Consider the following 23,691-nt stretch of genomic DNA (forward strand, 5'->3'; position numbering starts at 1 on the left):
AATAACCCATTAGTATTGCTTTGGCAGTGTCATTCTTAATTAAAGCGTCAAACCTCTGGCTCAGATCCTCCTCTGCCTCTGGCCAGAGATGAGACAAATAGCTTATGTTTAATATTTAGTGAGTTACTGAAGAGACTATAAACAAACAAGTTCTGTACTGGAGAAAATGAAACACGTGACTGAAGGAGGATTCCTGTAATACCGTCACTAACAGCCCTGTACCAAAGAGACAGCTCTTCTGAATGACAAAATACACGCAGTTCACACAAAAATAATTTATTTCATAAATTATGATATCTGATGAATTGCATTTATGAAAATGAAAGGCGGTTTCTTGCATCTCAGAATGAGGTTAGTATGCCTTTCCTAACATGAAATACCACAGTCAAATGCAGGGGGCAGATAAAAGGCAAAAGAGGGCCAGTTAGGGGGCAATGAAAGGAGTAAGTGAGAGCAGGCGAGAATTAATTACTTTGAGGTTTAGCCTCTCTTATATGGGCAAATGCAGAAGCCCAATTAAAGGCTCTAGACCTGGAGTAGACTGTTCTAATCTCAGAAAAAGCAGACAAGGTTTTCCTGCTGATTTCCACTCATACTAGGTGCCAAACTGAATTCAAATATTTAAAACATACTCATTCTTTCTCTGTTCTGGAAACTTCCGAAAAAAAATCTTTCATTAGCTGCAGCTAATCAGATTCTAGCTAAGGTAATTAATCTTCCAAAGCTGCGACTCAGCATCCAGCAGTTAAGTACTTGTTCCAAGTTTACTGATCATCAGATTCATTCACTGGTGCAGGCTGCCTTTCAGGAATAAAGTAAAATTCAGTTTGCTGTATGCTCACTGTGCTTTATTTCAATTAAACCCAAAACCCCAGAGCTGTACCACCTTGATTTTTTCCTGTTCCCTCCTCTGAGATACAGTACCCCTTCACCAACCCATCCCTGCACCCGTGGATAGGGCTAACTTCACCTCAAAGCCAGGCTGTACACCTGATAAATTTCATCAGGGAAGTTATCCTGCTTCTCCTCTGCCAACACCTGGAGTCCTGCCAGCTGCACAATGGTGTGCAGGGAGTCCAAGTCTCGGCAGACACTACTGTCCACTTCGTCCTCAATCACACCCTCCTGGCTCACGTTATCCTTCACACAGATGATTCCATTTGGCCGAAGACCTTTCTGACACCTCTTCAGGAACTGGATAAGGTGGTCATCAGTCAGGTGCCCTGCAACAAGCCCAAGAGAGACGGAAAGTTAGAGAAAATTGTCAAAATGGTTCATGCGCTGACTGAAATTCATACAATTGTAATAACACAAAAGGAGGCCATTTCCCCCTTTCTCATGCTCTTCACACTGTTAAGATAGCACTACTGAAGAAGGCTGACAGCTTACTAATGGTCATAAAGAAATACAACTAAATATTTTACTAACACTTTTTCCAGTGGAAAATTGTGGAAAACTATCACTGCAAACAATGAAGAGGTGAGTGAAGGTGAGGTTGGCTCAAGGGTCGAGGAGTATGGGTTCAGAGCGAGGTTGAAGCACGCTCGAGACAGTTGGAGGAAGCAAAGCGGAATAGTTTCAGAGTCTGTTGATCTAAACTGAGAGCAAGGCTGAATCGATCTCAGGGCTGGGCTGATTTGGAGGTTGGATATGGTCCAGAATGTGGCAGCAGGGGTGAACCGGTGTTTGGACAACTTCAACACTGGCACAGTTGGACTGAAAAAGTAGAGTGTTGGGATCGGAGGCAAAGGTCAGGGTGCTCATTGCTCTGCGATGTTTACTTCACTCTCCACAAGCCATGGCGCTGAGGCTGAGGCCTAGGCTGTGGGCCTGCTCCAGGCTATGGTCTCACTTTCGCTCTGCATGCTGTTGCTTGCTTTTATTATTAACATGATTTGTGCCCTCCCTCCCCATTGGCTGTTGGTCTTTTTTTAAAAAAAATGCAGTTATTTCAGGTTTCTTGTTTTGTGCCTGCCTGTAGCAGACGAATCTCAAGGTTGTATAATTTAAACATATTTTGATAATAAATGTACTTTGAACTTTTTCCACAGGCCTGTAATATTTACACCACATTAAGTATATTGAATTCTATTTTCAAAGTTATTAAATTTGCTTTATTCAGATACTGCATCCATATAAAAAAGCAGCTTGCTGTGTAGAAGCAGTTTATTTGTGCCCCGTTAAGATGTTCTAGTTTAAGATGGCACTACCGAAGATGCGCAACAGCTTACTGGTAGCTTGAAAGCAAAGAAATTTGATTAAAACTATTATGAATAACACTTTCTTTGAAGTAAATTGTGGTAAACTATCACCGTAAGCAATGAAGAAGTGAGCAAAGTCAAAATGAATGGGATGTGCCCTGCTGGTGTGCTACAAAACCAATGCACTTGGAGTTAGAACCGTGCTAGATGGAGTGGACAATTTGGAGGGGAGAAGTCAGGACAGAGGAGTTACGATGCCCGTCCAACTAACCCAGGTATGAGGGTGGATCATTAAGTGCCGAGCCAAATTGGAGAAGTAAAGAATGGCTTGTTCAGCAGCGAAATCCAGGCCCAAAGCAAATCAATGGACAGCGTGTTCAAGGCCAGGGGTGACTCACCACGGTGAGGCCCGGGTCCTAATGCGAAGTACAATCTGCTGTTTGGAAAATCTCAATGCGGGCCCATGTAGACAGGAAAGGCAGGGTGTTGAGAGTCAGATGAGGTCGGATGGCTCTGGATGCCGAGCCAATTTGGAGAGGTCGAGAATGGTTCCTTTGACAGTGAAACCTAAGCCTGGAACAACTCACCAGCAGCAAAGCCTGGGTCCTAAGGTGAGGTTCGGATGATTTAAACACTGGCCAAGATGGTCTGGGGGCTTCTCTTTCTGCAACAGTAAGGCTGTGAGGCTGCCCCTGGCTGATGTGCTTCATGTCTGTGAACTTTGCGGTGATTTGTTCTGCTAATATGATGAACTAAAATCCGAGGCTTTGGGCCTTCTCTGGGGATCTGAATCTAAGGACTCAATTTGGTTCAGAATGCTGTTGTTGTTCACTTGTACTGTTGTTCCCCACCCCCCCTTCTCTGAGGGCACTGAGGGGTTGGTGTTATTTCTTTTAAATTGGGTTCTTTTGGATTCCTTGCTTTGTGACTGCCTGTAAGTGAACAAGTAATATACAATATATATTGTATAATATATACATTCTTTGATAATAAATGCATTTTGAAATTTTGATTACAGACACTGCTGTGACAGAATCCTCTTAAATTTTGCAATTTTACCTTTTAAATCTCATCTTATCCTTTGCCAACCATGGAAAAGACATACAGATTAAACTGGTCCTGATGTCATAGACTTGATTCTCACAGCACCTGCGTGTACGGGAGGTGGGGTTGGTGAGTGGCTGGATCTCCTTTTCCCCTAGACATATACCAGCCTGTTGGGTAAGTGTTACATTTGTGGAGTGCTCGTCCGGGATTGGATTGTCAGGGGCTGTGGAATCGCGCAGGCAGCAGTGTGGAGATGGACAGAGATAAGATTGTTAGCTGGTGCGAGTTGGAAGATGTACCGGTGCAGTATGCCTGTGTAGTGGGCGGAGTGGATTTTCGAGTTTCGGGAGATGCATTAGTGCGGGGGTTAAGTTTGGTAAAAGGTATGGGGCAGGTAGAATTGGTAAAAAGATAGAGTCTAGTTGGGTGTTGGTTCGTACGAGTGCTGACGTCTTGACATTAGAACTGCCAGCGACAGTCAGTGTTCTGGGGGAGGCAGGGCCGTGGGGGCTCCACACCCTCTCCGAGGATGAGGAAGATGAGACACCGGAGGAGGAGCTAGAACTGGATGTGGCCCCCAGAGAGGTGCCCGTCACTAGTAAAGGGAGGTCGGAGGAGGGAGGCATGACTAGGCCCCGCCCCCCAGGGACGGTGGAGGCCTCGGAGCTGGCAGCCGCACTTAACTCCCTGGTGGGAGTGGAAGCTGGGGGTGTTCTCAGGAGCCAAGCCTACTTCGGACGGGCAGGTGGACCATGAGACCTGGATCGAGCATACGTCTTTGATGTTAGAGAAGTGGCCAGGCTTGGAGGAGGAGAAGAGGCAGTGATTGGTGGGAAGTTTGAGGGGTTTGGCAGCCAAAACAGTCTGGGAGTTGAAAGCTGAAAAGCCTGGGGCTTCAGTGGAGGAATGCATAGAAGTTTTGGAAGGAGCGTTTGGGTTGTCAGGGGAACCCTGGCTGCTTTTAGCAGAGTTCCAACGCCTGGAACGGAGAGGGGAAAAGCTCTCTGAGTACATATTTAGGATGGAGGGGATGCTCTCGGGGCTGTGGCGCCGGGGGGGTAATGAAGGCGCCTGACGTGGCTAGCGTGAGGATGAGTCAGTTATTCAGTGGCTCTCTGGAGGAGGACAAGGTGGCGTGGACTATCCGGCAGGCTTATAGAAAGGGCCCCCCTCCATCATTCAGGTAACTGATTAGAGAGGTGCAGGAGGAAGTGAGAGTGTTGGGGCGGAAAAGGGGCTCGGGCCACTGGGAGCGATCCTCAGCGATACAGGAAGCGGTGGCTGGGTGGAGGACTGAAAACCCCCAGGGGAGTAGGGACCCCCCCTCTGGAGGGGAAGGACAGGGAAGGTACCCACTCCCGGGGGCGGCCCGTGCAGTGGGTTGGGAGCAGGGTCCGTCCTGGGAGAGGAGGGACGGCGGGCAGCGTGTGCTTTAACTGTGGGAAAGAGGGGCATTTCAGGCGGGACTGTGGGGGGCCGAGGGTGTGCTATAGCTGTGGAGAGGAGGGACTCTTTCGGTGGGATTGTGAGAGACAAGGAGTCCCGCGGGAGGCAAGCCCCCCTGCGACTAAGAAGGGAGAGGTGTCGAGAAACTTAGGAGAGGCTCAGTGAGGGAACGGACTGGAGCCTTTGGAGGAACACGTTCCCAGAGATCAGCCAGGGGACCACCAGGTGCCCACGCCGCTATTCCGGATGGGCTGGTAGGACCTCGTGTCAGTGTGTGTCTACGGATAGAGGGAGTTTACGCAAAAGCCGTTCTTGATACGGGATCGCAGGTGACCTTATTGTACTGGTCTTTCTACCACAAATACCTAAAGCATTTGCCCGTAACCCCATTTGACGCTCTGCAGATTTGGAGTGTGAGCGAGGGTGATTACCCGTATGATGGGTACCTATCGGTGAGATTGGAGTTCTCGGAGGGCGATGTGGGAGTGTCCACAGCTATTGAGACGTTGGTGTTGGTGTGTCCTGACCCGGTGGTGCTGCCCTCCTGGTGGGGACTAACTCCCCCATTGTGCGACGGCTCCTGGGAGCTTGTAAGGAGAAAGGGGGGGAACACTTTCTGGAGACCCTCTTGGTGCATCCAGTGTTTTGAGCGGTATTCGAAGAAGGGGTTGTCCCTCAAAGGCTGGACCCAGAGTGTAAACGAGGGACGGTGTGGTGTACGCCCAAGGTACACCACACCGAGGCCCAAGGTGATCCGACCAGGGGAGGTAGCACTTGTGATCAGGACCCCCAGATTACCCGGAGTGCCGACAGGCGAAGCCCTGTTAGTAGACGCCCCAGACGATCTTGAAGGGGAAACACGATTTCTGGCGGGGGCACTGGTGAGGCCCGAAGTGCAGAGACCAGGGGTGGTACATCCAAAGCCCTGCCTCCCCGGAACACTGACCGTCGCTGGCAGTTCCAACGTCAAGACGTCAGCGTACGAACCAACACCCAACCAAGAGTCAGGAACACTACGGCAAGAGACATCACCTTTAAAAGGGGAATGCCGCTGGCACATCTGTTTCCAGTGACGGTAACGTCTAGCACCCCAGTGAGGACCCCTAACGGGGAGGGGTTGGAGCATCGAGGGGAGCTGACTGCTGAAGTCTTTAACTTCAGGGATTCTCCTGTGTCGCTGGAGTGGAAACGCAGGCTGGTGGAGAAGATGCTGAAGATGGAAGCTGTTTCTTCTCGGGGCGACTTTGATGTGGGCCGCTTCAAAAGCACTCGCCACACCATCCGGGCGACAGAGGACACCCCGTTCCGAGAGAGATCCTGGCGGCTGGCCCCAGCAGATGTTGAAGATGTGCGGCAGCACTTGTGCAAGTTGAAGGAAGCTGGAATCATAGCTGAGTCCCGAAGTCCCTATGCGTCCCCAATAGTGGTGGCACGGAAGAAGAATGGGAGGGTGCGCATGTGCGCTGACTATAGGACTTTGAATCGGCAAACTGTCCCTGATCAATATACTGTCCTGAGGGTCGAGGACGCGTTGGCCTGCCTGTGCGGAGCGAAGTGGTTCAGTGTGCTGGACTTAAGTGGGTATTACCAGATCCCAATGAGTGAGGGCGATAAAGAGAAGATGGCCTTTATCTGCCTGCTGGGGTTCTTTCAGTTCGAACAAATGCCCCAAGGCATATCGGGGGCCCCAGCCACCTTCCAGAGGCTCATGGAGAGAACTGTGGGGGATATGAATCTGCTGGAGGTGCTGGTGTACCTGGACGATTTGATAGTGTTTGGATTGACTTTGGAGGAACATGAAGAGCGGCTGTTAAAGGTATTAAGCCGGCTTAAGGAGGAAGGGCTGAAGCTTTCCCTGGACAAATGCCAGTTCTGCAAGTCGTCGGTCAGCTACCTTGGCCATATCATTTCGCAAGAGGGAATGGCTACAGATCCAACCAAGATAGAGGCCGTGACCACCTGGCCGAGACCCCAGAACGTGTGTGCTCTGCGCTCATTTTTGGGGTTATGTGGGTATTACCACCGATTTGTGAAAGGATACACTAAAATGTGTCACCTGTTGACTCAGCTGTTGTGTGGCTATCCGCCGGTGGGGAAGAAAAGGAAGGGGGACCGGAGGCAAGACGCTGGAGGATACTGGAACCTGGTGGAACCTTTCAGCTTGAGATGGGATGATCGATGTGAAGAGGCGTTCCAATCTTTGAAAAGGGCACTGACCCAGGCCCCGGTGTTGGCTTTTGCTGATCCTCAAAAGCCATATGTGCTGCACACCAATGCCAGCCGAGAGGGTCTCGGGGCTGTTCTGTACCAGGAGCATGGCAAAGCATTGAGACCGGTAGCCTTTGTCAGCTGAAGCTTGTCGCCATCTGACAGAAACTATCCCACTCACAAGTTGGAGTTCCTGGCGCTGAAGTGGGCGGTGGTGGACAAGTTGAGCGATTACCTGTACGGAGCCAAGTTTGAGGTGAGAACAGATAACAATCCTCTCACTTATATTCTGACTTCGGCTAAACTGGATGCTACAGGACATCGGTGGCTGGCGGCCTTGTTGGTATATGATTTCAACCTGAAATACCGCCCAGGAAGCAGGAATGTCGATGCGGATGCTTTGTCACGTCGGGAGCCGGGGGAACAGGAGAAGGACAAGGAGTGGGAGACTGTACCTGCCCCTGGAGTGAAGGCTATGTGTCAGTTTGCTATCACCGTGAAGGCCGAGGGAAGAGGATGGCTGGAGCGAGCCGTGGACCATTTGGGGGTTTTTGACGACGCCATACCCCTAGCTTACTGTGACCTGACTGCACTGCAGACTAAACAGTTGCCGGAACTGAGTCCAGGGGAAGTGGCAGCTGCTCAGCAGAATGACCCGGGTCTTGGCACTGTGTGGACAGCGGTAGAGAAGGGGGATGCAGCGTTGGCTGAGAAGCCGAAACACCCGTCCGTGCCTCTGTTATTGAAGGAGTGGCCTCGGTTAAAATTAAAGAACCAAGTCTTGTACCGGTTCACGGCGCCTCCGGACCACCCCCGCCGTTGGTAACTGGTCATGCCGGAGAAGTATCAGCAGACTGTACTCCAGGCCTTACATGAAGATTCTGGACACTAAGGGGGTGGAAAAGACCCATGGATTACTCAAAGACCGGTTCTACTGGCCCCGGATGAGGGGGGGAGGTTGAAGAATACTGTAGGGGATGCAGTCGTTGCATCCGGAGGAAGACCCTGCCAGTGTCGGGGGCTCCACTGTCGCACTTGCAGAGTGCGGGACCCCTGGACCTGGTGTGTATGGATTTCCTGTCGATTGAGCCTGACACCAGCAACACCGCAAATGTCTTAGTTATCACCGATCATTACACTCGCTATGCTCAGGCATTTCCCACTAAGGATCAGAAGGCGACGACAGTGGTGAAGGTGTTATGGGAGAAGTATTTTGTTCATTATGGCCTTCCCAGGCGAATCCATAGTGATCAGGGGCGGGAATTTGAGAGCCGGCTTATCCAGGAATTACTGACTATGCTTGGGGTTGAGAAATCCAGGACTACCCCTTATCACCCACAGGGTGATCCTCAGCCTGAGGTTCAACAGGACCCTGTTGGATATGCTCGGGACGCTGGAGATTGGGCAGAAAAATAAGTGGAGTCATCATATTGGACAATTGGTTCACTGTTACAATTGTACTCGCAATGTTGCTACAGGGTACTCGCCCTACTATCTGATGTTTGGGCGGGAAGCGAGGTTGCCCATTGACTTGTGTTTTGGGGCTGAAGTGGGTGAATTACCCGGGAAGCCCTATCTAAAATATTTGTCCACTTTGAGGAGGGAGTTGCAGAGGGCGTATGAGTTGGCCAAGGTGGCGGCTACCAAACAAAATCAGAGGAATAAGAGGAGATATGATCAAAAGGTAAAGTTTGCTCAATTATTGTCGGGTGACCGGGTCCTTTTACGGAATTTGGGACTCCCCGGTAAGCACAAGTTGGCAGATCGATGGGCGGCTACCCCCTATGTAATAGAGAGCCAGATGCCAAATCTACCAGTTTACCGGGTGAAACCTGAGGATGGGAATGGGCCTGTCAAGGTACTCCATCGGAATCACCTGCTGCCCTTGGGCCAAGCAGTGCGGGTGGACAAGGAGCCAGAGTGGGAGGTTGCGCCTAGTACCAGGACTCTGTGAGGGCGCAGAGCGAGGGAGGAGGCTGCTGCTGAAGAGCCAGGATGGGTCCTTAACCTGGGAATGGATACCGATTCGGAAGATGACGACTCAGATGAGTGGCCCCTGTTCCCATTCGCTGGCGCTCCAGTACCAGAAGAGGAGGCTCCTGGCCCTTCCCCTACTGAGTTGGGCGAGAGGAGGGATTTCTGCACCTGGGTTGGGTTTTGTGTGTTGCAAGAAGCATTGGGGAATTCTGGTAATGTCATGAGGGCATTGTGTATTGTGTATGTTAATCAAAATGGCTTCTTTGTTTTGTTAAGAGTAGGAATGCTTCTTTGTATGATAAGTGTTTTCTCTCGCAGTTGTTTAGCTTTAGACTTGCTGATATGGGGATTGTATTCATTTGTTGACCAATGGGGAATGTTATTTTGTCTTGTGAGGTTGGGAGCTTGGGGGTTCTCGCGGTCTTTTCAGGGGAGTCGGGAAGAAGACGCCGAGGAAGGTGGACGTGCGCTGCACTGCTCGGTCGACCACCCGGGTGGTTCCAGGTGTGAGGACGTGGAGATCGGAGGAAAGTGACGAGGGGTCGAATGGTTCGATGGTTGAGCTCCAACAATGAGCACTACACTGACTGAACTTTGATAAGTTGGCGCCTTTTACTTTATTTTCTTTTCCTTCATATATATTGTATTGCATAGTACTCTTTCAGTTTTAGTAAAATCTTTAAAGTGTATTCCATAACAGTATCTGGTGTGAGTTCAATATGGTGTGCATGCGCGGCATAAACTTGATTCTCACAGCACCTGTGTGTACGGGAGGTGGGGTTGGTGAGGGGCCGGATCTCCTTTTCCCCTAGACATATACCAGCCTGTTGGGTAAGTGTTACATATATTACTGAAAATAAGATTGAGTATAGCAGTATTATTTGTTTCTGCAGTCTGCACCATTCATTGGAGGCATGATTTACCAATTCTATAAATATAACCCCAAACTGAAGAGACCAGAAAAAAATTACAGTTATGGCTCTTAATGGTGCTATTATAATTGTCCTTACTTAGTTGCACTTACTTAAGTGCAAGCTAGTTAGTAAATAAAGCAGATCCTGGTAATATGAAATAAAAGCAAACTGCTGCAAATACAGTTTCTACATGAAATAAAGCACAAATTTCAAATTGTTTACAGAAACATCTAATGGCAATGTTCAAATATTATAAATGACTTGTTGTTTTAAATATGGATGCTTTAAATGCCAAGAACACTACAACACTTAGCTCAGACAATAAACATCCAGTGTAGTGATGCACCAGTACCCATGAAATATGTAGTGAAAGCTGCTGCCTTGTGCCTAACTCTTAAACTTCTGGCCCAGAGGCAAGGAGTGCCACAGTGTATGATTCCATATTCATAAGAAAAAAGTAGCTTGCCATGCTGAGTATGTTTCATAGCCGTTATTTGTATTGCAGATATTCTCCTTTTACAACCATTTGTTTATCTCCTTCCCAAACCGCCCTCTGTGGGTCATAGTGATTGTATGCTTTCATTAATGAAGATGTCACAGTGTCACAACTGATAGGAAAGCATAGTTATTGCTAAGAGCTTCACAAGTAATTTCCAATCTTAATGTGGATATGGAATGTGTTTTTTTAAAAGAAAGCCAAGTTAGAAACGTGGCTTTCTAACTAGACTATAAGACCAGATAAAGGAAAGGAAAATAAAACTTTGGAAGCATTCAATAGGTAGTAAGCTCAGAACTTCTCCGCTGTATGATTAAGCAGCTTTTAGCCACAAGGTCAAAGAGCCCATTGGCCTACATCTGCTTTTTCTTTCAAAGCCTCCACGTTTGTTTAAAGTGGGTTTGTAGTCCAGGTTCAATTTTCCTCCCTTGTGTAACCCCACCCCTAACAGTTTTGGTCAATGACATACCAATCACCCACTGGATCCAGATGACATCGTATCGCTGGGGTTGGGGGATGAAGTCTTGCAGACCACAGCAGAAGTAGTTGCCCACGCGGCTGCCCTCTTCCCCCAGGTGGGTCTTGGCCTTGGCCAGGAAACCCTCTGTTACATCCACCATGTCAACAACTTTAAACAAGGGCAGCAGCAATCGCTTTGTAATTCTGCCAATTCCAGCACCGCAGTCCAGCGCACAGTTTGACCCTGCCTTTCCAGTTCCTTCCTGTCGAGAATGGAAAACAGCTTGAACACCTTACGTTCCAGTAGCGTCATAGACGACAATTCACTATCTGCTTTGGGGTTGTATCAAACAGCATATGTGGTAGGAAAACAGAAAATGCTGGAAGCACACAGCAGAACAAGCAAGCAAGACATGCATGTTCCATATAATTAAGTTTCAAAGTAAGTTCCTGCTGCAATTTAGCAAACCAGGCAACATCTCTGCATATAACAAATTTACCAAATGGATTACCTTCCTTTAAAAAGAATTGGTTAAAGGACAATAATTGGAAGTTGACGATGCCATCTCCTCTACATTGGAGAAAGCAGATGTGTACTGGGTGATCATTTTGCAGATTATCTACACTCAGTTCACAGGATTGGTCCCAAGCCTACTGTTAACATGCCACTTTAATTCCCAATCACACTTTGATTCTCATTCCCACCCGCCTATCTGCAGGCTCCTCCACTGTTGTAGAGGCTCAATGTAAGCTAGTAGAACATTTTATCTTCAGTCTGGGGATTTTGCAGCTGTCTGGAATAAACACTGATATTTCCAAATCAGGTAAACTGCTCTAATCTTTTCCCATTATTATACTTAACATTTTTTTTCCCCTCAGTATCTTTTTAATGTCTTGCTAATGGTCAGTACTTGTGCTCAACATTTCCTGATTTATCACATATAGGCTTTTAGTTTAAATTTCACTCCTCCCCACCCCACTGTTTATAAACTGTGGATCCGCCATTCTCCTCCACTGCCCCCCCCCCCCCCACTGACGTCCCCATTTACGAGGAAGCATTGCAGACCCGAAAATTTGACTAGTTTCTCTTTCCACAGATGTTGCTTGACTGGCTGAGTTCTTCCAGTATTTCTGTTTTTATTGATGTTATTAGGGACTAAATACACTGACTCATGGGGGATACATTATAATTGGGCATAGGAATTATCACAAAATTGGGAAGCAGCCTAATCAGCAGGACTGCAAATTCTGAGGTTCCACATCCAAAGTGAAAGCTCTATTCATTTCCAATCACCTGGCTCTCCCAAGTCTTATTTGTCCAGGGGCAATTTAAATCTATCATTAAGTCAGCCTTCCCTCCACGGACACTGTCCACAGTAACACATGATACACGTGCAGCCTTGGTAAAGCAGCCAGCAAATCAAAGACCCCACCCTCCCTCTATCTTCTCCTCAGGCAGAAGATAGAAAAGCCTGAAAGCACTTCCCACCTGAAGGACAGCTTCTAACTTGCTGTTATAAGACTACTCAATGGCTCCCTAGTATGATACATTGGATTTTTGACATCACAATCTACCTTGTCACAATCTTGCACCTTATAGTCTACCTCCACTACACTTTCTCTGTAGCTGTTGCACTTTATTCTGCATTTTATTGTTTTACCTTGCGCTACCTCACTGCACTATGCAACAAATTATCTATATGAACAACGTACAAGTCAAACTTCGCACTTTACCTCAGTACATGTGACAATAATAAGCCAATTTCAAATGACACAAAGGCTCATGAAAGTCAAATGTTCATACAGCTTTTGTTTGTGCATGGTGGGAGAAAGTGGTTAGTAGACTAACAGACTTTCAAGAACATGCAAAACCCATTAACACAAATGATCATGAAGACTCACCCCAATGAACCGCTGTAGAAATTTCTTGGAGGAATTGATGTCAATGCTAGAGATATGTCCATAACCTCCCAACATACCATCCACTGTTGGAGGTATATTCTTCCAGTATTTCTCAGCTTTGGAGTAGAATCTGTCCTCATCACCAATGACCTCAGTAGTCATAATGCAGACTTCCAATTCAATCAGGTGAAAATGGATGTAAAACTAGAAGGCTGATAATTGGGAAGAGGGGGAGGTAAAACAGAAATGCAAAATAAAAGAACAGTACATTAACAGTACAGTACAGGAACATGCTCTCTGGCCCACAATACCTGTGATGACCTTCATTATATATTAATTACATAAACCCCTCAAATACAAGCTATAATAACACAGATTTAAAGTGTGAGATTCCTTTACTGAGAAACTCAAAAGGACTCAGTTCAGTAAAAGACAGGATAATTGTGCAGCACACAGTACTACCAGTACATTGAGAAATAAATCAAAGGATACAGGAGTAGGACAGCAAGGTTACATCGATATAGAATAGTGGTCACCAACCCTTTTAAGCCCAAGATCCCCTACCTCGGCCTTAGTGAAAGGCAAGATCGACCTACTAAATCAATTAGTCACAGGCATGCGCACCGGGCAGAAAAGACCGGAAGTAAAACCTCGCAACCCAGAAGTAGAAATAATATGTACACCGGGGCCACCACCCTTTTTTGCCCGAACTCCTGCCCACCCGCCGCCAGGTGCCTTGGCTAGGTGTGGCTGGTCGTGGGTGGGGTGAGAGGACAAGGTAAGGGCCGTGGCTGTCTCAGTCTGGAGAGAGCAAACGACTGAGCTAGGAGTGCGATAGGGCACGTGCCCGCTCCCCCCCTCCTTGTTGGATCTATCCGCCGACAAAAGTTTGTCTTGAGGGATGACTTTTAGTAGATCGCAGCAAGGTAGCTACTCTGCTATTTATGAAACCCTGAGCCCGAATTAGGTCGTCTGCGAATATTTTAGCACCAGGTTCCCCACGAACATTTGGTGTGGTGAACAGGTTTAGAGGCGACGCCCATTTGTCCTCACTGCAGGCCAGTAACAGCAGCGCTTCTTGGCACGGTTACCCAAGGCCAACCAGTGATCCCTGGCGCAAGGGTATCACTGTGTTTAGGCGACTGATGACCTTGCGTGCATTCAAGTTCAACAGTGGACGTGACAGGGAATGGGGAAAGGTGCAACTGATTCATATCGTTTCATATCGCCAAATTGTATCGTTTCCTCACGGCCCGGTGGTTGGGAACCACTGAAGTACACTGTGTAGTGCATGGCGGGGGAGCTACATGCATGCGCACTGGGCAGAAAGAATGGAACTAAAACCCCGCAACCCGGAAACAGTCTCTCAACAGTATTTGTGTATTTATTTTTCATTTTTTTGGGATCTACTGGGAAAGTCTCAAAGATCGACCAGTTGATCATGATCGACAGGTTGGCGACCACTAATATAGAAGATATATTCCATCTATGGAAAAGAGCAAACAATCAACACTTGAGGCCGAGATCCTTCAGCAGGTCCTGATAAAGGGTCTCGGCCCAAAACAGACTGCACTCTTTTCCACAGATGCTGCCTGACCTGCTGAGTTCCTCCAGCATCTTGCATGTGCTGCACAAACAATTACACTTCTTCTCATCACTACTGAATACACCATTTAAACAATCACAGTCCAAGTTCAGAAGTATGTAAATGTCTGAGGAATACCTTCTGCAAAAGCAATTTGGAGTTAGGTGATCCAATCAATGAGATGAAATTACAGGCATGGGTTGTAAAGGTGTCCTGCCCTATAAAAGGGCACACAAAGTGAGGTTACTGACAGAGCCTGCTCTTCTCAAGAAAGATCTGCTTATGTGCATGCCTCGATCAAAACCTTAGAAGAACTGCAGAGACGTATGAAGTTGGAAAAAGGCTGCAAAAGCATTTCTAAAGGGTTGAGTGCTCATAAGTCCACAGTACGAGAAATTGTCTACAAATGGAGGAAATTCAGCACTATTGTGACTCTCCTTAGGAGCGGAGTCCTGCGAAGATCACACCAAGAGCACAATATGCAATGTTGAAGGAGGTGAAAAAGAACCCAAGGGTAACAGCAAAAGACCTGCAGAAATCTCTAGAACTTGCTAATGTCTCTGTTCATGTGCCCACTAAGAAAAACACCAAACAAGAATGGTGTTCATGGAAGGACACCACAGAGGAAACAACTGCTCTCCAAAAAAAAACCATTGCTGCATGTCTTAAGTTTGCAAAAGACCACCTGGATGTTCCACAACACTTCTGGGACAATGTTCTGTGGACAGAGGAGACAAAAGTTGAACTTAATGCAGAAATGCACACCACCATGTTTGGAGAGAAAGGGGCACCATACACCAACACCTCATCCCAATTGTGAAGCATGGTGGAAGGAGCATCATGTCTTGGGGCTGATTTACTGCCTCAGGGCCTGGACAGCTTGGAATAGTTGAGGGAACAATTACGTAATTCAAAATTGTATCAAGACATCTTTACTGGAGAATGTCAGGGTGGCGGTCGTTCACCTGAAGCTTAACAGAAATTGGATGATGCAACAAGACAGTGATCCAAAACACAAGAGTAAATCAACAAAATAGTTTAAAAAGAAGAAATTTTATGTCTTGGAATGGCCAAGTCAGAATCCAGACCTTAACCCAATTGAGATGCTGTGGCGTGACCTGAAGATGGCTGTTCATGCAAGGTATCCCAGAAATATTGATGAACTGAAAGAGTTTTATATGGAGGAGTGGTCTAAAATTCCTCCTTGTCATTGTGCAAGTCTGATCAGCAGCTGCAGGAAACAACTGGTGGTGGTGACTGCTGCTAAATGAGGTTCTACCAGTTATTACATCCCTGCCTTTATATTCTAATTCTCTCGAAATAAATGCTTACATTGTATTTGCCTTCCTCACCTCAGACTCTACCTACAAATTAACATTCAGAGAATTCTGTATGAGGATTCCCTTTGCACCTTGGATTTTTGAATTTTCTCTCCATTTAAAAAATAATCTACATTTTAATTTCTTCTAACCAATGTGCATGGCAATACACTTCCCAACACTGTATTCATCTTAATCATTACCAGTTCTTTTAGTTGTGTGTCAACATCCAGCATCATTCAAGATTTGTGCTGGCACTGAAGTCCAAAGGATTATGATACAAAGTTCAGATCAACATCAGAATGCCACTGCTAATTCTGCTGCTGCACCAAAAACAATGGGTGTCTACTCACATTTATTGAATGTGACTACAGCTGTCTTACATGATCTGTAATCAAAAAAGTACAGTTGCTTGGAATCTGAAATAAGATCAAGAATGATAGAAGTACTCAGGAAATGAGAGAACAACACCAACAATGTTATAGAGGAACCAACCCAAAATAGGAAAAAATGATTATTCAAACTACTGAATTCAATTTTTTTGAGTCCCAAGGGCTGTTACCTTGCCTAGACTGAGGAAGGAGTGCTCTTACTCAAGCTGAAGATGGACACTAGTAGAACAGTGTAGAAGACAAGACAGGTCAAAATGAGAGAGGAACAGAAAGCAATGGTGTGGCAGAATTGCAAAGGCAGTTTGGGCACCTGGATGGTGAGGAAGGAACAAAGCAGATGGGCAGTTTCTGATGCAAGATCATCCACCAGTAACATTAACTCATTTATGCTCTCTCCATGCTTGCTGGCTGATAGAGCTCCAGTGCATTATTCTCTCTTTTATCGTCATTTATCTGCTGTTAATTGTTATGATTAACGAGAATGAATTTCTATTTCTTAGGTAGTATCGAAAGCAATTATGTCACCTGGACAACCTTTGTCTGTACTATATCACAGAATCACACATTCCTTTTTGTTTGCTTCAATGGTCCCTGCCTCTGCAACTTAAAAACATACTCGCTTTCTCATTTTTCCAGTTCTGATGGACCAAAAACATTAACTGTTTCATTCTTTACAACTGCTGCCTGACTTGATGAGCATTCCCAGTATTTTCCATTTTGTTCCCCTTTACTTCTAAGTTGGAACTGAAAATAAAGATTGCAGGTACAAACAACACACACAAAATGCTGGTGGAACACAGCAGGCCAGGCAGCATCTATAGGGAGAAGCTCTATCGACGTTTCGGGCCGAGACCCTTCGTCAGGACTAACCGAAAGGAAAGATAGTAAGAGATTTGAAAGTAGTGGGGGAAGGGGGAAATGTGAAATGATAGGAGAAGACCGGAGGGGGTGGGATGAAGCTAAGAGCTGGAAAGGTGATTGGCGAAAGTGTTCGCAGGTACAAATACAGCTTGGCAACCCTAATGTTAAGGTGCCAGTCCAATAGCTGACAAGCTTTTAATTATCAGTTCATCTGATTTTTTGCAAAGTAAGGTTTTGTACCCAACCTCAAGGAGGGAAGGATGAAGAGGGGTGTACGATAGGTAAAAACAGACCTTTGAGGGGAGAGATGGTGATGATTGACATAAGCCACAGAATATTGTTTAAACATATGAAGATTTTACCAGAACAAACCATAAGACACAGGAGAATTAGGCTATTTGGCCCATCAAGTCCACTCCACTATTCGATCATGGCTGTTTTATTTTCCCTGTCAATCCCATTCTCCTGCCTTCTCCCTGTAACCTTTCACATCCTTACTAATCAAGAACTTAACAATCCCCACTTTAAATATACCCAATTTCATGGCTTCCACAGCTGTCTGCGGCAATGAATTCCACAAACTTACCACCCTCGGGCTAAAGAAATTCCTTATCACTGTTCCAAAGGACACCCTTCTGTTCTGAGGCTGTGTCCTCCGGTCTTAGACTCTCCCACTATTGAAATCATCCTCTCCATATTCACTCTATCCAGTACTTTCAATATTCGGTATGTTTCAATGAAAGCCCCCCTTCATTGGGGGTCTTTCCCCAATGAAGTACAGACCCAGAGCCAGCAAATGCTCCTTATATGTTAACCATTTCATTCCCAGAATCATTCTTGCAAAACCTCCACTGGACCCTCTCCAATGCCAGTACATCCATCCTTGGATATGGGGCCTAAAACTACGCACAATACTCCAAATGCAGTCCGAAAAATGCTTTATGCTCACTATTTTCCAAATGAGGTCTGACCAACAACTTAAAAGCCTCAGCATTATATCCTTGGCCTCTCAAAGTAAATGTACTTTTCCTTACTGCTGATTCAACATGCAAATTAACCTTTAGGGAATCCTGCACTAGGTCTCTCAACTCCCTTTGCACCTCCGATTCCTGAATTTGCACCCCCCCCAATTAGAAACCAGTCTACATATTTATACCTTCTAACAAAGTGCATGCCCATACACTTCCCTATTCCATCAGTAGCTTCTTTGCTCATTCTCCTAATCTGTCCAAGTCTTTCTGCAGAATCCCTGCTTCATCAACACCACCATTTTTAAAAAATCATCTGCAGACTTGGCCACAAAACCATCATTTCTGTCATCCACATCATTAACATGTAGCGTGAAAAGCACAACACTGACCCCACGTCAACCGCAGCCAGAAATGGCCCTCTTTATTCCTATCTTTTATCCATGCTAGCATTTTTCCTGAAACATGGGCTCCTATCTTGCTCAGCAGCCTCATGCAAGGCACCTTTTCAAAGGCCTTCTGAAAATCCAAAACACAAGAGATTCTGCAGATGCTGGAAATCTTGAGCAACACACACGAAATGCTGGAGGAACTCAGCAGGGCAAGCAACATCTATGGAGAAGAGTAAACAGGCGATGTTTAGGGAAAAGATCCTTCATTAGGACTTGCTTGTTACAATTAGGACAATCTTATATAATGGATCTTCTAATCAAAGTGTCCAATTTGCGACTGATACCAGGATTTATGAATAGATCATTGGTCACGTCCCAACCAATGCGATCATAAACAGTTAAAAATCACAAGAGAACGAACATTCACAAAAATGCTTTTATGCTAAATTTTCAGTTTAAATTCTCTACCAGAAATTGTTGCCAGAGCAGGGTTTATTATTTTTTTTAAAAGGAAACAAGGGAGTTGCTGCAGGGAGAAAACATGTGAAGTGAAAATGTCCACCGTCTATTCAGTTATTTGATTCTATTTTCAGCATAAGGCATGAAGGAAATCAAACTAAAACAAATTCTGGCATTGCAGGGCGGCTGCATGTCCATCTGACAGTAAACGACGTCCCTGTGGGGTGTTAGGAAGGTTAATCAGAGATTGTACAATTAAAACCTCAACTGGAACACGATAAAGCGAATGCAGTTTTTTTTTGTATCGCCAGAAATAATTCACAGGATGATGGGAATAAACAGAATCTGCAGTCACCAGTGAATTTGGACACGTCAATTCCCAGAATAGTCTCCGTGCTCCAACAAATGTGGGTCGGCACAAATGGAGCCCAGTAAATTCCAGGGCTATATTGGGAAGGCTCTCGTCTCGCCAGTCTGACCTGCTGCTCAGAGGGAAGGGGTTTGAGAGATGACTCGCTCAAGGTCTGTGACTCTCCCCAAGTGATCGTGTTGGAGTCACTTTAAAGAGAAGCAAAGACCCTCAGCAGGGAAGGGCTACCAGCATGGGGGGGGGGGGGGGCACCGTGCTGGGGATGGTGGAATAGAGAGGCCCGTGTGGCAAGAGCCAGGGGTCGGAGTGGGAGGGAAGGGACAGCCTACCCGCTCCACGGCTACTTCCAGAACCTTCACTGACACTCGGGACCCCGCTCGCCGCCGGCCCTGCCAGACCTGGTGCCGAGGCGCCGCCGTGCTCCCGAAGGCCGCAGGCTCCCGCGCCCTTCGCTCCGAACTGACTGCCGCTCCACGCGGAGCGCCCTTGTCCCCGCCCCGTGACGCAATCGCGTACCCGCCTCAGTTGCTAATGGCGACGCGTCCATATGATGTCACTTAGATTCTGTTGCTGACGTTGGTTGAGGAGACGTAGATAGATAGATAATTTATTCATCCCCATGGGGAAATTCAACATTTTTTCCAATGTCCCATACACTTGTTGTAGCAAAACTAATTACATACAATACTTAACTCAGTAAAAATATGATATGCATCTAAATCACTCTCTCAAAAAGCATTAATAATAGCTTTTAAAAAGTTCTTAAGTAGTTTATTTAAATACATTAAATACAATCAACTCCGGCACTTTAACATATCTTACTCCTGGCGGTTGAATTGTAAAGCCTAATGGCATTGGGGAGTATTGACCTCTTCATCCTGTCTGAGGAGCATTGCATCGATAGTAACCTGTCGCAGAAACTGCTTCTCTGTCTCTGGATGGTGCTATGTAGAGGATGTTCAGAGTTATCCATAATTGACCGTAGCCTACTCAGCGCCCTTCGCTCAGCTACCGATGTTAAACTCTCCAGTACTTTGCCCACGACAGAGCCCGCCTTCCTTACCAGCTTATTAAGACGTGAGGCGTCCCTCTTCTTAATGCTTCCTCCCCAACACGCCACCACAAAGAAGAGGGCGCTCTCCACAACTGACCTATAGAACATCTTCAGCATCTCACTACAGACATTGAATGACGCCAACCTTCTAAGGAAGTACAGTCGACTCTGTGCCTTCCTGCACAAGGCATCTGTGTTGGCAGTCCAGTCTAGCTTCTCGTCTAACTGTACTCCCAGATACTTGTAGGTCTTAACCAAGTTCTGTACGAGTTGTGGCCGTTCCTTAAGTTTAAAGTGACACAGATTACATTTGCTTAGCACCTTGCGATGCGCGTCCAAAAGTTATACTAGCCAATAATATGTTTCTCCATTGCGCTACTGTAAATACGGGAAATAAGACAGTTAAATTACAAAGCAACAAACTGATCCAGCTCCTACCATCCGGGAAACTGTACCGCGGCATAAAAGCCAGGACCAACAGGCTCCGGGACAGCTTCTTCCACCAGGCCATCAGACTGATTAATTCATGCTGATACAATTGTATTTCTATGCTATATTGACTGTACTACAAATTGCACATTGCAATTTAGACGAAGACGTAACATAAAGATTTTTTTACTCCTCACGTATATGAAGGATGTAAGAATAAAGTCAATTCAGAAACATTGTTTTGCGTGGTATTTGAGAATAGACGTTGGTCAAGAACCTCGGGAGAAATAGTAGTGTTGAGAATTTGTACACTGGGAAGAGTTTGGCAGGAAGACTTCTAGCTTAAATCTCATCTTTGGCCTCTCTTTCAGCCGAGTTGGAATGTTGGCCTGGATTCTATTAATGCATTCCTAGTGGGTGGAAACCTCTGATCTTCAAAGGCCTATAGATCAGTGGATTTAGACAAATGTCCTGGCTAAAAGGGGAAACCTACCTCAGAGAGGCCTTATCTCAATACCTTCCTCGCATTCATTCTTCTTTCTAATCTATTTTTCTTCCCTTCCAAAACCTCCTTTTACAGGGTCCTGTTTTCCTCCTGGGCACGATGACCTGAACTGAATTGGATTTCTGGCAGCCCTATTTAATGTCGGGTTTTCATTTATTTTCGGGCACCACGGTGGGACAGCTAACAGAGCTGCTCGCTCGTGGCTCCAACCACCCAGGTTTCATCCTGACCTCTGGAGATGTGTGCGGAGTTTACAAGCCTCTGGGGCTCCTGTGTGCAGTTTACAAGTTCTTCTTATGCTATCTTTTTACGCCCCTGGCATATATCAGGGTTAATTGGACACTGTAAATCGCCTCTAGTGAGTAAGAGAGTGGAATGAGTTGAGAGGATGTGGAATTAATTTAGGATTATTTTAAGAGATCACGGTGGTAATTGAAGACTCAGAAGGTTTATTAGACTATAGATTTAGATAGATAGATAGATAGATAGATAGATAGATAGATACTTTATTCATCCCCATGGGGAAATTCAACATTTTTTCCAATGTCCCATACACTTGTTGTAGCAAAAACTCATTACATACAATACTTAACTCAGTAATAATATGATATGCATCTAAATCACTAACTCAAAAAGCATTAATAATAGCTTTAAAAAAAGTTCTTAAGTCCTGGCAGTTGAATTGTAAAGCCTAATGGCATTGGGGAGTATTGACCTCTTCATCCTGTCTGAGGAGCATTGCATCGACAGTAACCTGTCGCTGAAACTGCTTCTCTGTCTCTGGATGGTGTCAGCTTATTAAGACGTGAGGCGTCCTTCTTCTTAATGCTTCCTCCCCAACACGCCACCACAAAGAAGAGGGCGCTCTCAACAACTGACCTATAGAACATCTTCAGCATCTCACTGCAGACATTGAATGACGCCAACCTTCTAAGGAAGTACAGTCGACTCTGTGCCTTCCTGCACAAGGCATCTGTGTTGGCAGTCCAGTCTAGCTTCTCGTCCAACTGTACTCCCAGATACTTGTAGGTCTTAACCTGCTCCACACATTCTCCATTAATGATCACTGGCTCCATATGAGGCCTAGATCTCCTAAAGTCCACCACCATCTCCTTGGTCTTGGAATTAGGCCATTTGGTCCATTGCATCTGCTCCGCTATTCCGTCCTGGCCGATTTATTACCCTCTCAACCCCATTCTAACTCTGCCATGGATGGTCCCAAGCCTGACTGTGAAAGGAGGAGGGCAGGGCATGGGGCTAGCAACCCCAAACTGTAAAAACCCACCGCTACAGCAATGCCGACAGAAGACCTTATTCCTGGGAGAAGGATCTTCAAAGATGGCTACACCCAGGGTCAATTTGAAAGACTGGCCCAAGACCAAGACTCTGGTGAGCTGCCATCAGCAGCGTATGCCCCAATAGGGGTGATGGGCTTAAGTAAGGGGCAACCTCATTCTCCTACCCTCTCCCCACAATCTTTGCTGCCTTACTAATCAAGAACTTTCCAACTTCTACTTTAAACATGACAATAGCTGTCTGTGGCAATGAATTCCACAGATCCGCCACTTTTTCACTGAAGAAATTCCTCCTCCTCCTATCTTTTCTAAATGGATGTGCTTCTATTCTGAGGCTGTGCCATCTGGTCCTGGACCTCCCTCCCTGTATGTTCCACAATCTCAACTCTTTTCTCTAGGTAGGTCCTGAAAATGGCAACTCAAAACAGAAAGCCTTACATGACGTCCCAAAATACTTTTTTTTAGTGTAAGACCATTATGCACTGCAAATATCAAAACCAATAATAATAGATAATTTAATTTCTTATTCTATTAGGTGACCAGCGAGAAATGGCCATCCCACCTATCTGTAGTGACATTGCCTGTAGGTGCACGGATCAGCGATAAAAATCAAAAAGAAACCTTGGAAGATTATTTATCCTTTGACCAATACTGCTGAAAATCATTATGTAGCGGAGAATAGCTAAACCTGCAATTTCCAGATACCAAATCTGAGGCTTTCCTGGTTTTAAAGGACATAATTCTTTAACTAAAATAAACTTTATTCATAGTAAAAAATATTTACAAGAATAAGCCGAGCAAAGCATTTCCATTATTCAATTTTAAACCTTTAAGTACACTTCTTAAAACCAATAGCACTTGTTGCCACAAAAATCGTGACATACCGCACGCTAGTGATTTCGATTCAGTGTTGTCACCCATGTCGCCCTCCTGGAGATACACTACTACGATAATTGAGGGGCTTCCTCAGCCAACCCAACCCCTTCCTCTCCAGTAGAACCCTTTCCCGTGGTGCTCCTGCACAGCTCTTGCGTTTGTTGAACCAAATTTCAGCGCGTCCTTCAGCAAGTACCACTGCAGCAGTCGCCGACAGACCAATGGGCGTCTTTCACCGATCTTATGATCTTCTGGCAGCATTTGATGCCTGTGTATCTCTGGGAACAACCCGTAGATGAAAGAGTCATCGGCCACGCATCTGCTCAGGATGAACCGCAAACCCGCAGCCCGCTAAGAGGTCTCGTCCCCAGTGTTCAGCCCGCAGTGGAAGGGACGTCCTGGGATCTGACTGGGAGGGCCCCTCTCACCGCCAGCCTGTTGGTGAGATCTGGCAACGGGGCACTCGGAGAACCACCTCGCGGTATCCACTGAGGCCTTCTCCTGCAGAACGTTCCGTGCTGACCCCTCCCTGATGG

The 23,691-nt window shown here is 46.2% G+C and overlaps 1 protein-coding gene across 4 annotated transcripts; it reads right to left on the reverse strand.

The window, feature by feature from the left end:
- Positions 1-260: 260 nt before the first annotated feature.
- Positions 261-19,509, reverse strand: ntmt1 (N-terminal Xaa-Pro-Lys N-methyltransferase 1). 4 transcript variants are annotated; one of them, XM_073052332.1, is made up of 4 exons: positions 19,395-19,509; positions 12,651-12,862; positions 10,759-11,011; positions 261-1,223 (listed from the first exon to the last, which is right to left on the reverse strand). In XM_073052332.1, exons 2-4 carry the CDS (start codon positions 12,810-12,812, stop codon positions 967-969), a joined length of 672 nt encoding a protein of 223 aa, XP_072908433.1. In that variant the 5' UTR covers positions 12,813-12,862; positions 19,395-19,509; the 3' UTR covers positions 261-966. The 4 variants fall into 4 exon arrangements, with proteins under 4 accessions (XP_072908433.1, XP_072908431.1, XP_072908434.1 ...); XM_073052330.1 differs by having other exon boundaries at positions 19,326-19,486; XM_073052333.1 differs by lacking the exon at positions 19,395-19,509 and adding an exon at positions 18,168-18,279.
- Positions 19,510-23,691: the final 4,182 nt, after the last annotated feature.

The sequence above is a fragment of the Hemitrygon akajei genome, chromosome 7 (assembly GCF_048418815.1).
Source record: "Hemitrygon akajei chromosome 7, sHemAka1.3, whole genome shotgun sequence".
Taxonomy (NCBI): domain Eukaryota; kingdom Metazoa; phylum Chordata; class Chondrichthyes; order Myliobatiformes; family Dasyatidae; genus Hemitrygon; species Hemitrygon akajei.